Source organism: Cynocephalus volans, chromosome 5 (assembly GCF_027409185.1).
Source record: "Cynocephalus volans isolate mCynVol1 chromosome 5, mCynVol1.pri, whole genome shotgun sequence".
In the NCBI taxonomy this organism is placed as follows: Eukaryota; Metazoa; Chordata; class Mammalia; order Dermoptera; family Cynocephalidae; genus Cynocephalus; species Cynocephalus volans.
In genome coordinates, this window is record NC_084464.1 from 104,675,430 (window position 1) to 104,694,290 (window position 18,861).

Below are 18,861 nucleotides of genomic sequence, written 5' to 3' on the forward strand. Positions count from 1 at the left end.
TGACTTATTTTGATGAGGTAAGAATACTCATCACCTTTGATAGAATTTGCATTCTGCCTTCTACTGGGTATATCTATTATTTTATACTTTTTTATGCATAACTTGCTCTGTCTGCAAAATGAAAACAGAACTAAGATCATATTTGAATTTATACAGCAGAAAAGTTACATAAGTTCAGTAGATGAAAAATTAGAGCAAAGGTAAAATGAGAATATGAAAGTACAGATGAAGTCAGAATGATAGTATGATACAGAATGTATGCTCTGAGGTCCTGTAACAGTGGCAGACCACATGTATTATGGTCTCAGAGAGCATTTGTCTCACATTTAGATTTCAGGTACTCTAGAAACCAAGTCAAGAAGAAAGCAAATATCTTTCTTCTAGTAAATGCAGCAGTCCATTTAATCGGGACCTATTTTGTGATTTCTGACATTTTTGTGAGATTTCCCCACATTGGCTAATGTTGGAACCCCAAAAACAGGTAATAGAAGTTGAAGACCAGAAATAGATAAGATTTTAGCTAGTCTGGCTTCATCTGAGAATGAATATTAGGAGTATACAAAAAAAGGGATGGCTTTAATCAGGTTAGCCTTGTTTGTTTATATGTTTATTTGATTAATTTAACTTATTTATTTAAACTAGCTGAGCTTTTACTAAATATTTAGCAACAATTTTATACTCTTCCTGCCTGAAAGTATTAAATGTGAGTGGTGCTTGGGGCTGAATAGATTTCTTCCGAGGCAAGTTGAGTGCACTAATTGGTGTATATGCCTCCAGAGCAGATGATTTACTCCCATCCAGATTTATTGAAGAGAATGCCCTAGGCAGAGCCATGATGCTGTGAAGTGAAACTTCACAAGGACATTCTATTACAGAGGAAAAATAATAATCAAGAACTTCAAAGTCTAGATCAGAGAGTGTGAAATAAAAACTTTTAGCCTGAAAAAATTGTAAAGGCAGATGCAAATAAACTCCTACAGAGCAAGAAGGAAAATAAAACAAAAAATTAAGAAATATCAGTAGAGCCCCCCCCCCCCCCTGCATTGTTAACCTTGAGCAATATAGTTTCTGGATCTAACCTGAAAGATAAACTGTTTGCAATTTGTATGCCTAGATAACTGCATGAGCTAATTTGCCATACAGTATTGTTTACACGACACCAGCTTAATGTTGGGGATTTCTAATAATATTTTGATTTTAGAAAAGTTAATTGGTGGCATTTCTTTCTAAGAGAGATGATATAGCACAGCTAATTTTTTGTTGAGGCCACTAATATTATTTGTAAGTAACAAGATGATTTTATTTTCTTTACTTACGATTCATTAAAAAGTAGTAGCAAGACATATATTATAGGAAGGTCCAGAACAAGTTTTTTGTTTTTTGTTTTTTTTTTAACACCACTGGAAATTATTAACCAAGTCTTCAAGAGTATTCTTGTTGTTCATTTTTTTGTGAGTAAGTTTAATAATATAGATTTTTATAAAAAATATTTATCTTCGATTTTTATTTCTAGATGTTTTTTGATCATACATCATATCCCATAACTGATTCTTGTATTCAAAATCAAAGGCTGAGAGAAGGTCAATGAAAATGACAAACAGACCCTAGTTATCTCTTATAGATTTTTCTCAGGGTGATGTAGGAGAAGCCTGTGGCCAGGCTTCTGCTAGTGGTTAGCAGAAGCAAACCACTTCTCCCCAACAATCTTCCCAACTCCCTCCCACCCCTGCCACCAAAGCATTTTGAGGCACTGGACTGAGTTGCCCACATTTTCAAATGATCAAAGAGGAAACAGGCAAAATTTTAGAATACATAGATTTTAAAACAGATTTACACCTTTGGGAATTTTTTTATTATTATTTTACTTCTCAATACACATTGTAGTTGATTTTCATGCCCTTTTACCCATTCCACTCCACCACCCCATCATATCTGTTCACTTGACTTAGAGTTCAAGGAATTTTTTGTGGTTATTCTGTCTTCTCCCCCCACCTTGATTTGTTTGTGTGCTTATTTATTTATTTATTTTTAGCTCCCACAGATAAGTGAGAACATGTGGTATTTCTCTTTCTGTGCCTGACTTGTTTCACTTAATATCATTTTCTCTAAGTCCATCCATGTTGTTGCATATGGTAGTATTTCATTCTTTTTTATAGCAGAGTAGTATTCTATTGTGTAGATGTACCACAGTTTCCCTATCCACTCATGAGATGATGGACATTTGGGCTGGATGATTATACCATTTTATAAAATGCTATAGATTATGGTCTAAAACTCCAAGAGTTAGAGACCTGGAGTCCATGTCTACTCTCTGTCTCACTTTGTTGGGTGATTTATTCATCCTTATTATGTCCTAGTTTCCTTACCTGTAAAATAAACATAATAATAGAACCTATTTCATGGAGTTTTTATGAGGCTTAAATATGCAATGTGCTTAGAATAGCACCTAACACATTTTAGGCATTATATAAGTGTTATTTATAGTCATACATCTGAATCACTATTTCTTTCGATTATCTTTATTTCTATACCTATTGAGTTGATAAAATAAAACCATTGACAGAAGTAATACTGAGCTGTCATTGAGTGGTTCTGGAGATAGGAAACCTCCTGCACATATCCATCAGGAGCAATGAATACCTTCTACAAAAATAATCTTGTAAATTTTTATTTAAATAGGAACATTTTCTTTCATTTTGCTTTAGATGAAAACTTCATCAGAACATTATTAGCTTATATAATTACTATCTGTTCAATATATATTATTTGCTCACTTGGCTCCTAAATTCCCTTTCTCTATTCAATTCTTTGATGCCACTTTTTATTAAACAATTCTTCTCCGTTCTTTTACACATCTTATATGTTCCAATTTTTTTCACAAATATCTGTCCCTTCTTAACTGAATACTTCATGTTGCATAACTACAAATTTATTTTACCTCATTGGTTAGTGCCAATTTATGAGCATGGTGCTTTTCTGTACATAGAATACACAGGGTGTAGCTGGGGCAGTTTCTTAGTAAATGAGTTTGTGCTATTAATGGTTTGTGGAAAACTATTAGATGTACCTGAGAATACTTGTTTCCTACTAAGAGCTCTTCATTCAGCTCAAAAAAACATTGTTTTCAATTATCATCACCAACTACTGTTTTTGTTTTTTGTGGGGTTTTTTTTTGGTTTTTTTGGTGGCTGGCCTGTACCCCGACCTTGGTGTTATAACACCACACTCTAATCAACAGAGGTAACTGGCCAGCCCACCAACCACTGTTTATTGATAAATAGCTATTCCAAAAGCATTTTCCATTTCCAGAGGAGAAAATAACATAGATACTTTTATCACTAAACACTGTAATCCAAAATTCCTTGTTTTAAGATTGATTGTCTAAAATTGAGGAGGACTGTAAAAGAGTGAAATTAAACATAGTAATTTGTAACTGTTCTATTAATAACAACAAAAACATTTCTTTAATTATCTGTACTTTTTGAATAATAGTGGTGATTTACATTTTCTTTATTAATGCTGAAGAAATGTCTCTAAAATGCTAAAAAAAAATGCCTGTTGACATTGTGCTTTGCAGCACTTTTTTTGTAATCAAGTAACACTGTTCATCAAAATAAAATAGTTTTCCTCATTAGAGTATTTGTAGTAAAGACATTACAAATGTAAAGAACTAAGATGTGCTAATTTCAGGTTTTGTATCAAATTTAATGCCTCCTTTAGTGTGTAAAGCCATAAGCTTTGCAATTGCAAACATTTAACTAATAGTTTTTCTATCAGGAGAATTGGCTCAGAAATTTCTTCAGTACCACTAATCTTCAACTACTGGGAAAAGATTTGTTTTAACCAAGTTCTGATGTAGCATGAATACTGTAGGTTGAGTCTTTATCATGTTTTACTATGTTTTTACCACTTGTCTTGTTGACATAAAGCATTTCATGTAATGTGAACCTTCAATAATAATATTTTTATTTTTACTTATTTATTTTTTATTTTTTAGGCATTAGCTATGGGAATGATGACAGAATACTATCATTATATCTTTACCACACTGGTAAGTAATTTTTTAAAACGTAATGCTCTAAATGTTATTATTATGACTTTTGAGGATGAAGAGTGGGTTTTAAGTGAGAAGTATTATATTGAGTGATACCTTTACAATTACACTTTATTTATTTTTGTAAACCCTAGAAGGAATTATCTTCAGAGAAAACTAATAACTCTTGGGTGGGAAGGTGATGATTTTGAAATAATATCATTTCAGATAGCAATGCAAAATATTATGGGTTTTATTTTTATATTGCTTTAGAGGACTTTTAGAACATAATGAGTTTTAAAATTAATTTGCTGAGAAATCAGTGTTTTAGAAAAGCCCCCAAATCTATTAACTTTTCAAAAATCAGGTTTACTGAGGTGTGCTTTCTGTAAACTAAATTTTCTATCCTGTTTCTGCTTGTTTAGTTGTATTTTTAAAAAGTCAATATGCCTTAATTTGCAATTAGCAAATTGAATGTTACCTTTATATTGTGTTTTCATATATCCACCACACAATTTTTCCTTATTGTGTATAAAAATCTTACTTCACTTGAATCAAACCCACTTACTTTTAGCTCTATATCTTTATCAATACATTATTCTTGTTTCCCTTACTTTGTGAAACAACTCACTGTCTTTCATATAGTTTTCTTTAGTTAGAAGCTTAATCTGCTTTCTTAAAAACCAAAATAAAAAAATCCAGACAAAACAAAACCAAAAAATTGTAATACCAGTCAAGGAAGCATGGCATACACCTCTGTGAGTTAAAGCAAAATATTAATGCCTAAAATTTAAGGGCACACTATCCTTAACATGAAGAAAATATATGCAAATCTAAATTTAAGTTATAGAAGAGGCTATTGTTCCACTTGTAGAATTATAATTAATATGTACATACCTATTTTCATACAAAGTGTACATATTTTCATTGCCAAAGCATGAGGACAGTCTGTTTGAACCTTGGTGATTTGTGATGTTTACATCCTTTGAGACACAACAGTGTGAAGTATCCTAAAGGAAGCATTGATAAGTGACAACATCAATAATATATGCCTGTGAATATACTCTGTTGATAATAACACAAATAAATTTGTCTTTCAGGACCTCTTTGCTCTTGATGTAGAGCCCTACAGATACAGTGGTGTTAATATGACCGGGTTCAGAATACTAAATACAGAAAACACCCAAGTCTCTTCCATCATTGAAAAGTGGTCTATGGAACGGTTGCAGGCACCTCCGAAACCTGATTCAGGTTTGCTGGATGGATTTATGACGGTATGAATACCCACTTAAAGATCAGTTTGTGTGTTTCTAAATAGTATTAAATAAATTATTAAATCCTATGGGTTCAAACTTCAGCTTAATTGTTTGGTAGTAAAGGCATGATATCAGAGCTACTACTGTGAACAATTTTATTCACAATTTCTAAATCAATTTTATATGACAAAATTATAATTTTATCCAAATATCTGCAAAGACATTACAGTAGTAATCCTCAGAGGATACATTACAAGACCTTCAGTAGATGTCTGAAACCACAGATAGTACCAAATCTTATATATACTATGTTTTTTCTTATACATAAAAACCTATGATAAAGTTTAATTTGTAAATTAGGCACAGTAACTAATAATCGAATAGAACAATTATAACAATATACAGCAATGAAAGTTATATGAATGTGATCTTTCTTTCTCTTTCTCTGAAAATATCTTAATATTTTTGGACTGGTTGACCACAGGTAACTTAAATCATGGAAAAGGAAATTGAAGATAAGGGGGGACTACTGTACAGCTATCATTAGGATACTACCACATAGGGTTTTCTCTAAAGTTAATTAATGCCATGTATAGGACAAATGAGAGACAGAAAGGAAGACATTAATCTGATAGTTATCCTTCTGATCTTACCTACCAACATATGATTACTCTTTATCATGACGGTTTCTGATATCTGGTGTTATATGAATGACTTATGTCAAACAAAAATCCCCTCTGAGTTTACTCACTCTTACAGCTCAAGACTAATCAATAATCACATTTGTCATTTTCAAGTCCTAGTTGAAACCTAGCAAGTATCCATGCATAACCTGTAAAAGAAGGGTGCATTCTTGTATAACTTTAGATGTTTATACCAATGCTGCCAATAAAAAATGGAATGCAAGAAACATAGTGATTTTAAATTTTGTAATAGCCATGTTAAAACCATAACCTCCAAAAGACTGGTAAAAATTATTATTATTAATGTGTAGTATTTAAGCCACTATATCAAAAATATTCTCTAAATAGAAAATCAATATAAAAATCATGACAGATATTTTGCTTTCTTTTTTTTCCTAGTAAGTCTTTGAAAGTTGGTTTGTATTTTTTGACACCACATATATTCAGACTAGTCTCATTTCAGTCACATTTGCTTGGTAGCCAAATGTGGCTAGTGGCTACCATAGGACCAGGTAGGTTTATATCTTACTATTTAAACAAATTATGAGTACCTGATGTATTCTCCTTAAATTTATTTAATACAGACCAGATTATCACTATTTAGGAAATAGCTTAACACGAGCAATGATTACATTTCATAGGTCATTACCACCTGTTCTTAATGAGTATTAGTCTAAGTGGAAACTTTGTAAACATAAACATCTTCTATCCTTACACGTGGGAAAGCTTTTTCTAATATAATTGTAATTTTCCATTAATTGTTTCAGTGAGACTTCAAATCATGCTTTTGATGTTGTAGAAAAATAAAGAGAAAACTTGATTTTTTTTTAACTTAAAAAAAAGATTTAGCAATACATCTTGAGTGTCTTCATAGAGACTGAAAAAAAAATTATTACCCTTAAGGCAGCAAATTCCTGACAGGGAAAAAAAAAAAAGACATTTGTTTTCTTTTAGTGGGAAAAGTGATTTAATAGAACTTGAAAATTTCTTATATTCACATCAATTTATTCAATAAAATAATATAAGGGACATTTTGCTCTTTTAGGTATAAAGAAATAGTTCACTAGCTCTAGTAGTTTGGTCTTAATCTAAAATATATTTGAGAAACTTTGTTGGGAGGAAAATAACTAAATAACTGAAAACTCAAACTGTTTTTCCAAAGTAGAGTTAGATTTAAAATAAAATACAACCTAGAAAAAAATCATGAATATTATATTTTACTACCAGTGTGAAGATGGTGAATCAAACTTTTGTAATTTAAGACAATTGTTTTTTAATTAAAATGTATATTATCCCTTAAATTGTTATAATCATATGTATATTTTTTCATATATTCTTTCTACCTCTCTAAAATTCTTTAATTTCTTGGTAGATATCTTACCATTTATTATGCAAAAATCACTCTGTGTCCCTGTATGACTCTGTATGTCATCTCCCGAAATGAAGTACTTCCTCACTTGTAGTAACTTATGTAGACTGTTGAAAGACAGATAAATGCAAGGGAAAGTGTATTAATTTCTTGTCCAGCGAGTTAGAGGCTCTGGGAGGTAATTAACCTGCAGAAGACAGGAAAGGAGACAAGGTGTTAGGAGGGATACAGGTTTGGGTTCTATCTTTCCATCCATGAGTCCATTCCTCCTCTGTTCTGCCCTTTTGATCTCACAGGTGATTTGTGGAAATGGAAAAATGATAGAATAAAAATAGAGTGATGAGAAAATTAGTTTATTTATTGATAATTCTGGGCATTGTATGTAGATCATGGATTTGAAATCTTAAGAAAATTTTCAATGCAACACTATTCCCTGGGATATAGACCTTAAATGCTTTTCAAGGGGCATCTTAAAGTTAGTGCAAAATGTGAAGATTTTACTAGAAAACTTACATGAGAACATTTTTTAAATAAGTGCTCTGAAGATAGGTTTACTTGTATGAGCACTTTTTGAATAATATTGGTTATCTAAAAATGTGTACCGACTATTTACTTTTTATGTTTATAAATACAACATGAAGCACAAAGTATTTTGGAAATAGGCATGAGGTTTATCATTAAAATAAAGGTTTCTTCCAAAATGGATGCAGATTAATTACTGTTTTGGAAATTTTGGAAAATTGACATATTTTAAAATCTTTTCATTTTATAATATTAATTCTTACTTATAAAATAGTGTATGATTATTATAAAAGTAAAACCAATATGAAATCTGTATTAAAATATTGGTATATTTATGCCTTGCGTATTTTTTTTTCTTTTCTTTCAAAATTATATTGTAAGCATTTTCACAAGTCATGAAATGTTTAGGGAAAGAGATTAATGGGCTATTTCTATCATGAATGGAGTCAGGAAATTAAAAGGATTTTAGTTGGAAGAGACAAGAATTAAAGTCTGGCATTGTGGCATTTGGCAACATTCCTTCAGTCAATTCATGAAATCTTAGTGTTTATATATCTTGTTCTTTTTCCCCTATGGTTCCGTAAAGAAATGGGATTATCAGCAATGTCCCTAGTGCTTGTGGAGCAAGACCTATTATTTTCAGTATCATATTTATTTGCCACTATGTAGGATCCTCATGCTCAGACTTTCACATCATTTCACGTGTTTGAGTTAGAAAAGCATACAATGAATTGGATTCGTAAGAGTTTTTCTGGTTGTGTCAGCATCTTAATTGACCCCTGGGATAACTGTTTCTCAGCTGAATGACTACTGAATGCAAACTACTTCTCCTGCAGTTGTAGTTTCTTCTATGTTCAGGGGTCATTATATCAAGGATGTTGATATTAGCAGCTCAGGAAAATTTTCACCTTTACTAGGTATAAACCTAACGAAGGAACTAACTCACACAGTACATCCAAGCCCAATCTAATAGGGAGGAAGGATGAAAGGACGCTCAACTTTCTTCCTTCACACTTGAGTGGTTTTTTGCTTTTACTCATGATATCACCTTTCTTCCACTTTCCTCTGTTCTCACACACTGCCATGCAGTTAGTGCTCTAAACTTTCTGGACATGAGCCCCTGTTATAAACCCTTTATCTACTGTGCATTCTCTACTAAAGAGTCACATTTTTTATGCTCCTGGAGGTGTGAAAGTTCCTTCCTGTGAGCATTATCACTGTCCTTTACTGCATAATCAGATGACATTTCACCCATCAGAGTTTGATGATGGTTATACTTATAATTGATTTACTGAGTTTACAGCAATCTCAACTCAGGAGACCAAATCAAAATTTACCTCAGGGTAAATTTTAAACAGTCTAGCAATATCCCAGAAATCCCTCTCAATATACCCATGTATATTAATACTAATGTACCTGTAATCTATCCAGTAGCTTAATATTTATCAATATCATTTTATCTTGTGCTGATATATAATACCACACATATTCCTTGATAGTATAAATTTATTACACAAATCAATAATAACTGTATTCGATGGCTATAACATTTGGGTTGCTGTAGGAAGATTGCTGTTTTAGAAATTTAAACTCTGGGGCCTGCCCCATGGCTCACTCGGGAGGGTGCAGCGCTGGTAGCACCGAGGCCGCGGGTTCGGATCCTATATAGGGATGGCCGGTGCGCTCACTGGCTGAGCACAGTGCAGACTGCAGTGTGCTGGAGGGCTGTGATCCCCTTACTGGTCAAAAAAAAAAAAAAAAAAAAAAAAGAGAGAGAGAGAGAAATTTAAACTCTGGATACCAACTGCTATCTCCACTTCCTTTCTTCTGAACAGTCATCAAACACTGCCAATTCTACCACATCACTATCTTTCTTAACTACATTCTTCTTTCCATGCCCAGAGAGGCACCTTAGTTAGAATGCAGTGGTCCCTCCCTCCCCTGGCTACTGTAATAGTCTCCTCACTAAAGTCACATTCCTAACATCTCTCTCCTACATCCACCTTCTTTGTAGTATGATCTTTCCAGAACTTGGCTCATGGCTCCACATCATTTAGTAGGTAAAGTTTGAGCTCATTTGGCAAGCCTGCAGTGCCTTCTGTGATCTGACTCCTGCCTGCTTGTCCAGCATCCTTGTCCGCTCCCTGTTCCACATAGCAATCTGTCACTTATCACTCATCACCCGTTTCAGCACAGGATGTTCTTATTGTCTGAACCACCTACCACTATTTGAAAGCATGGCGTGTTCCTACTCATACTCTAATTTTCAGGTCACCTGTTACATTTCTGGGGAATTTGCTGAATCCTCCAGACATTTTATATGTGTGGCCTGTTATTTATGCACTTTATGTATAACTCCATGTCCTGAACTTAACTCTGGTGCTTTTGTTTGCTTTTGCATCCTTTCCCAATAGACTGTAAGCTCTTTTGGTGAGGGAACTAGATCTTGTCATCCTTGAAATGCCTGTACCTAGTTCAGTGTCTGGTGCAAAGTACGTGTTCATAATGAAGGAGTGACTGCCTGATTGAATAAATGGGTGTTAATTGGTTTTAATCATATTACATGTGTATTCTAATCAGTAAGCCCTCTCATTTCCCCAAATACATTCTGGAGAGCTTTTTGTTTACCTACTTTCACTTTATTATCAAGATATCTAATCTTTTGGAAAATGCAATTAGGCTAGCCTCAATTATTTGTTAGAAAAATACCTTAGAAGAAAAAACACTTTTGATTAAATAGTGAAAGTGTAGTGGATTGGAAGAGTAGTTCCTAATTTCTTTTACAAGCGATGGGAGAATGCTTGTAAGAGAGGTGAGTCTTTGTGTGTTTAAATGCTAATGTTCTCCTAAAAATTATTTCTTTATAACAACAGACCACAGCCCAGAAATTTTATAATTTCTTTCATTATTTGATTATCTTAAAGACAAATATCTCATAAACATGTTTTACAGCTGGAAGTTAGCTTGTGCCCTAAGGGGGCACAAGTGATCATTCTGTTAATGTATAATGATTTAACTTTAGAAAAGTCAATGAAACTAGAACCATGGAGATATAAAGTATGACCAGACAGGCTTTTATTTACTGCTAAAACTGCAAGCCTTCCCTTGCTGCTGTCTACTTGTCTTAATTAGTTGTTGCTATTTTTCTTCAATTCAATTGAAATGCAAATAAATATAAGGCTTTGCCAGGCAATGGATCAAACTAACTCACCATGTTTTAATCAATAAAGACATTTTGAAAAAGTTGGTTTTATCTCATATTGCACTGAAACATAAAGTATAAAAAGTAGCAAAATAATGAATTAATTACCCTTTCTTTGATCGATTTTAATTGTGTGTATGTTGTACACAACACTCGCGATTTGATACCAGGAACTCAGGATTTGGTAATGAAGACAATACCTTTTTTTCTTTGCAGAATGTAGGGAATTGACAAAATCAGGAGATAGTGAATGTCTTTCCGGTTACATCTCAGTCTTCACTGGTATAAAAATTATATTCAAACTTTGTTGACTTCTTCCCAATTCGGTATTTCTTTGGCCTCATTTTCTTTCTTCAAATTCTTATTTAAATTCCTTGTTTTCCATGATCTTTTGTAATAGCAAGAGACACATACATTTACCAGGAGTTTTACATAACTTCCTGGTATTTTGTTGAAAATGAGTAACATTTCACAAAATTTATTAACACAAATTTTACAACAATTAGTTATATTCTGATCATTACCACATTCAGGTCTATAATATAATCAAATAAAGCAGAACTATTTGTATATTCAGAGTATATAATGAAGTCATAAGCACAACATTCATTGCATGTATATATGATTGATTTAATAAATGGTAAAATGACATGGAGTATGTAGCACTAATAACAACATGGCACTGTATTTCTTTATTTAATACTTATTAATCTTCTGTGATGAACTAAGCTGCAAGTTAAATCTGAGTATAAATAATTGAGATGACCTAAAAACCTCCATTGTTTCATTAACAGGGAACATTCCATTTAATTGCCTTTGCTCATTGGCAGATTAAATAATCAGCATTTACCTAAAGTTGATACAGAGATGGAATTTCTATTTTAAGTAATTGTGTCTTACATAAAAAATGACAGGTGCAGTGAAGCATTATCTTCTTAGTCATTTTTTTTTTTTAGGTCAATTTCTAAACTTTTCACTTGGAAAAAGTAAGGCTGAATCAAGAGACTTTTTTTTTCCCACCACCCTGAAGAGCAAAATTTATCTTCAAAGCACTGATATAATATCGTGCAAAACAAACGTATAAAGGACAAATACATTTCTACTCAACAATTTTCCTCAGCTCCTTATTTTATATTTAAAATTATAGGAGAGGAAAACATCTTTTTTCTCTACCTGTCTTAGGTTCACTGGCTGGGACCCTAGAAATTAGACTGAGTAAAAACAGACTAACAAGAGGAAAACAAACAAGTATATTGATGGGTACAGAACACATGCATACCAGAGAACTCAGAGATGAGTAACTCAAAGGTGTGGTTACATCTTTGGCTTATATTGCATCTTAACAAAGAACAATAATTTTGTAGAAAGGTGACAAGACAAAAGAAAAGAGGTTTAGGTTTTTAGGGGTGGCAAACTGTGGCAAGGTAAATATATATAAACACATAAATATAAGTTAACTATATATATATATATATATATATAGAACATAGGTAAATACATAAATAATTTTTAAAGTGGCATATTTTAGGGTGGCATACTCTGAACCCCTTCAACAGCTACATAGTTAAATATATCAACTGCAGATGATATGAGGAAGACTAGCTAGACAGAATTCATGGTGTTAAGGAAGGAGGACCCCTCGAGGGGCAGTCAGTGTCAAGGAAACTCAGAAGAGATAATGGCCAATGCCTTGACAAGAGGGCAGATTCCAACATTGCAGAGTATGGGAACTAGCAAAATTCTGAGATTTAAGACTCCACATTTGAACCGTGCAAGGTAGATCTGGTAAAATAAATGAATGTAAACTTGAAAGGCAAAACCAACGAGCAGGTTATAGAGGCAACAAGGCATCAAACTTGAGAAAGCAAGTACAGAGCACAATGTAAAAAGAAAAAACAATGTGGTAAAGAAAATAAGCAATGGATTCTTTCATCATGGAAGAAAGAATGGACCTGTTTCTAAAATGTACAAAATATGAGGTTTTCTGGCCAATCGTTTGCATTCAGGTAAAATATACTGAACTAAGATGGAGTAGACTGGTAATAATTATTATTGAAACTATATATTTTCCATAATTCCATTTTTATTTATAATTTTGGGAATTTATTTTGGCTCTTTCTCCCAAACAACTAGATGCCAGGTAACAAATATCTTGGCCCCATCACAGTCTTTAAAACTTACATCTACTTAAGTCCTTACATGTACATACAATTTTATATAAAAATAAATAATATAAAATAACAAGTGAAAAGAAGTAAATAATATAAATACATACAATTTTATTACTTATTTTTATATAAATTCATATTGCTCTTAGGTTCTTAGTTTATTTGTGCTGCTATAACAGGATACCTGAGTCTGAGTAATTTATAAAGAACAGAAAGTCATTTCTCACAGTTCTGGTGTCTGCGAAGTCCAAGATCAAGGCATTGGTGAGGGCTGCTCTCTGCTTCCACTTCCAAGATGGTGCTTTGATGTTTCATTGTCTAGAATGGAGGAACACTAAGTCAAGTCATCCCATGGTGGAATTGATGGAAGGGCAAGAGAGTGCTCCTTCAACTTTGAACCCTTTTATAAGGGTGCTAATCACACTCATGAGGGCAGAGTCCTCATCACTTAACCACTGCCCAAAGGCCATGCCTTTTAATACTGCTGTTTGGGATTAAGTTTCAACAAGAATTTTGGAGGGTACACAATCAGACCATAGCAGGTACTGCTGTGAATAGTAGTGAGGTATTACTCATATTTATCTGTCTACTAAAGAGACAGTGCTACTGGATGCAATATTAAAAAGATAGTTAGCATTTATAATATATGACCTCAAGACACTAAATACATATGATAGATTTTTGTTATAAAATATAACTTGTAAACTATATATAAAAATATTTATTTAAATATATTTACATATTTAACTGTAAGTTGCATTAATTTTAGACAATATGTCTCTAAAGAATTTAACAATTTTCCCTATTGTGATTTATAATCACACATTGCAGTTTTTTTTGTCATGTTCAGTTTCAGAAGAATTTTATTTAAAATGAAACAGCTGAAAAGTATTGTAAATAAATAAAAAACCTGGCATACAATAGAATATATACAACACATAAAAATACGACCTCTGATTTTTTAGATATAAAAGCATGCAGGTATATAAAGTACATAAATTTTAAGGATCCTAGGATGGATAAGGGTCCTAGGAAGATTGACCCAAATAGTGACTCTATACAAACTCTGAGTCTAACTCCCATTGAATGTTGCCATTTGTATTTCACAACCTCTACTACAAAATAACCTAATTATGAAATGTATTTAATGCTTATTTCATCCTACTGCTGTTATTGCCTTGTTTCCTTATGATGACATCATGGGGTATTTATAATCTTCATTTCATAGATGCAGATACATACAATAGTTTGATTATATATAAAATAAGATCCTTGAACTATGGTCACAAGCAAATATAATGGAATCCTTAAGCATCTAAAAGTAAAAAGTTGGGAATAATGAATTAGAAACAACAAAAATGTTATTTTAGATATATCATCACATTTATTGCTTCTTTTTCAACTTTAATTTATAGAATTTCACACCAGTTTTGGGTAAAGTGGTAGGTAGATATTCTGCTCAACCCTCTTATTTCCTTTCGTTATAGATTAAACTCATAAATAGAGATTAGAAGCCAGAATCTAAATTCCATTTTCACACCTTTCTAATGCTGTGACTTTTGGAAACTTATTTAACTTCGTTGAGCCTCTCTTATCAAATAGAAATAACAAATTTTACCAGGTTGGCCTAAAGATTAAAGGGATAATGAATTAACATATAAAATTTTGGAAACTGACCTAGCTTTTAATAAGTTATATTATTGCCTCCTCTTAAACTTCCTGTGACTTCTAAACATAACACAAATTTTGACACAGTGCTTATAGTTTAATTAATCTATTCATTATTTCAGCAGCATTTATTATCTCTTGTATGCGGTAACACTGTAGTGGATACTTGGTGTGTGTGTGCATGGGTGGGTTGGTGTGTGTGCATGTGTATGTCGGATAGTTAATTGACATAGAAACCTTAAAAAGGTTTCATACAAAATCTACTTAGAACTTGAATCTAGCAGCCTTCTTAAAAAATGAGCCCAATCACAATGATTTGAAATGTGCTATTACAATGATATATCCCTATTAACAGGTATTTAAGTCTAGTTAGAAGTTTTTGAAAATGATATGTATCATTTATTTCCTCTCAAATTCAGGTCATTTCTTTTTTAGGTTAGGAAAATGGCTTGTTGGACACAAATTAAGGGATGGATTTTTTTTAGGTTTTTAATGCCTATTATGGGAAACTGTTAAATCCATTCTATTTTCATCTTGGGGCAAGAGCTTTGGAATCAGAACCACTAACTATTGAAAACAAGGTCTGCCTATTACTTCTTTTGTAAATTTCTGCTATTTAACATTTCCGAGCTTCAGTTGCCTCATCTATTCAATGGAAATAGTGATGCCTAAATCATAGTGTCCCTCTGAATAGTATACACATAACATTTATACTGCTCCAAGGCAGTATGTGGCACATAGTAGATCCTCCATAAATGGTATCTATTTACTTCAAGGCAAATGGCAATTCTGCACTTTATTGCAAGTGCTATTTCTGTTCAGAGTAAAGTTCATTATTCTTAAAGAGTCTTTTAATATCCTATTTGTACAGAAGTGGCAATTGAATAAGAATACAACTGTAAAAGGACATATTTTTTTTAATCTAAGAGTAGGTATTTATTTTAATGCTCTGGATGAGATCAAGTCAATGAAAGAACATGAATCGTAGCTAATTTTAATATCAAATTGTTGATGTTCATTTCATGACACTGGTATCGAAGTAATTATATTTACATTAGAAGGACAATTTTTAAAAAGCGTAGCCTATGCAGTTTTGTGATGGAAAGGCCTAAGAAATGATCAAGAATCTACCCCGATGCACTAATTTCCAAAATATGTTTGGCCAGTACTCTTGAAATCCACATTAATAAATCAAAAGAATATTTCAGACAAAATGAAATGAAGAGTTTTAGGATGAATTTGCCTAAGGGATATTAGGAATTCTCTTGCTTTATTATGCAGAGAGGAAATATTATGTTGATCTTTCATTTGCCTTTCTAAAAGAACTTATAAATATTTTATTCACTAATTTTCATAATGCCCGGTGACCAAATTGAACCAGAAGGAAAATGTAAAGGTATTAAACAGACATAGATGTCGAAATGGTACCAAATCAATTCTTCATGAAAAATTCCTCTACACTGTTATTCATTCATTCATTGTCTAATATGCAGTGTGTGGTATTAGAACATGTATGTAGATAAAGTGTATATATATGTGTGTGTGTATATATATACACACACACACTCTCTCTCTCTTTTGATGTCTGAACCTAAAAACTTATCATCTTAGAAAGAAAAGTAAAACATAGCCTTAAATAATTGAAAAAAAATACTAATGTGTAACAAGGAATGCATGTAGAAAATAGTGGGTTTAGATGGGAGTTTATCCACTTGTTTAGAATATAATTACAACTTCACATAAAGATACAGCTTGCTAACGTAATATGCCCAAATTAAGAGGAAAACTATTTCTCTTCCTTTGTAGTCCTCTCATTGGACATGATTAGAAATCCATCTTCTGTGGTAAGTTCAAGAAACTCGGGAACTTGATTGGGTTGATGAGGCCAGTTGTTGGGACCATAGGCTTCATTGCAGGATGCTCCACTCAGATGTGCTCTACTTCAGATGAAGAATTCCATAGCTGCTACCACAGTTCTGCAGTTACTGCAAGACCTGGGGTCCTGGTATTTCTGCTGAAAATGTGGTAGTCAAATGGTTATCTCTGTTCACTCATGCTTCTGTTGCTTTGGGTGTTGGAGACCATTTTTGCCAACTATCTCCACACATCCTGTCAGGTCACTCATCACTGGAACTGGAGCTCAAATTTACTCCCAAATTGGCCTGGACACTCTCTGTTCCAGCTTTTTAGTTATCTAATTTTTCAGTTTACACAACAGACACCTGAGAGTCAGCCCATATCTCTCCAACATGGCTGAGTCGGAAGCCCCACAAGTCACAGGTGGTTTCCAGATCCAGCCCCTCCCCAAGACTCTCAGGCCTTGTCTAGACTGTACCCTCTCTCAACTGGGATGTTTTTTCTCTTACCTTACTCTGCTTGGGCAGCCTCAGTCCCTCAAAGGTATTCTGGATTGGGGTCTTGATTGTTTTTCTCCCAGTAGTTTCTTCAGTTCTTTTGCAAATTTATCTACTTCCTCCCCAACAGCTTTCAAGTCCCTGGTACTAAGGAACAGAGGAGAGAGTACTATCTGTAAAACCAAATATGCAATGACCATATGGGAGATTGTGCAGACTTGGCTTTTATCTACTTAAATTAAAAACAAACAAACAAAAAAAGTCATTTGATGGTTCTACTCAGAACAAGAAAACCTATATGAAGAGAACTCGATGTTTTATCTTTCAACATAGAACTAAATTAATACTAGTTTTGTTATTTTTATTGTTATTATTTTAGCATCACCAAGTATTAGGCACACCTGCTATAAATGTTATGAGAATTTGACAGTTTGCTATGACTGGGAAAGTAATTCTGGAGGAGGTAATGCTTGAGCTGGATCTTAAATGTGAATTCAAACATAAAATAGAATTTTGATTAGAGTAAATGAGAGCAAGAAGTCCATTTTGGAAGAGATAATGAAAAGCCACTAAAAGTTTTGAATAGAAGAGTACAACAAAAGTAATACGTTTCATTTGCTACTTTTTGCTAAACATTGTGTCATTTCTGGTAGCTATATAAAAATATGCTTGCCTTACACTAACCCTAATTCTCACTAAAATGTCGTGAGAAGGTATGATTTCTCACTTTACAAATGATGAAACTGAGTATCAATAAAGTTTACTACATTGTCCAAGGACATTTAACTAGGAAGGTGGTGGCTGAACATTCAGGCCAGACCTTTCTAACTTGATAACTCATGCTCCTCCTGCCCTGCACCTGTGCAGATGCATTAGATACACTCCAGCAGGTGGCAGGAAACTGTAATTGAAGCCTGACATAAGCACTAAGGTTGATATAGAGCAGAGGGCTGTAAATGATTGAATGGGAAGGACTTTTGAGAGAGGGAAGAGAATAAGGACACAAAAGAGACCTTTGAGCTTTCAGCTTAGATGAGTGGGAGGACTCAACCACTCTTAGCAAAGATGGAGCCATTTGGAGGAGCAGGTGGCTTGGGAAGGAGATGACATTGATGGCAGACATGGAAAATCTGAAATATGATGGTGATATCTAAAGATAGAGGGGTCTGAGAAAAGGTTGGAAGCTGGAATATTGTTTCTCACTGCAAAAATAACTCAGTTTTTTGTTTGCCTATTGAGAAATGGGGAAAACATCCCAGACTTTTATGGGCATATGTCTACAACCCTTCATAGAAAAAGATCTGGCCAATCTTCTTGAACAACCAGACTAAGCACATTGAAAGTGAGAGAGTTTAAGTAGTTTGAATGTCAGCTAAAGAAATTACCCCATCTTTTAGTGCCTTTGTTTCTCTGTAGTCATGCCAGAACAGCCTGATGCTCCACACCACACGTGTCTGAGGTCCTGGGGATAATGCCTCGGGAGAAGAGATGTTAATTTAAATTCTGGTTCTGGCTTTCAAGAAAAATATGACTCTTGCTAAATGTTGTCTTTCGAATTAACTTCTCAGACTTCATTCTCAGCCTTGAAATATTTATTCCTCCTCCA

At 33.3% G+C, this 18,861-nt stretch overlaps 1 protein-coding gene across 3 annotated transcripts in view; it reads left to right on the plus strand.

The window, feature by feature from the left end:
• The window catches only part of GRIK2 (glutamate ionotropic receptor kainate type subunit 2), a 636,972-nt gene that overhangs the window by 268,398 nt on the left and 349,713 nt on the right, over nucleotides 1-18,861 (plus strand). For all 3 annotated transcript variants that reach the window (XM_063096320.1, XM_063096321.1, XM_063096322.1), the window contains exons 5-6: nucleotides 3,998-4,051; nucleotides 5,134-5,307. In XM_063096320.1, coding sequence (XP_062952390.1) covers nucleotides 3,998-4,051; nucleotides 5,134-5,307 — 228 coding nt within the window. The remainder of the gene's footprint in view (nucleotides 1-3,997; nucleotides 4,052-5,133; nucleotides 5,308-18,861) is intronic.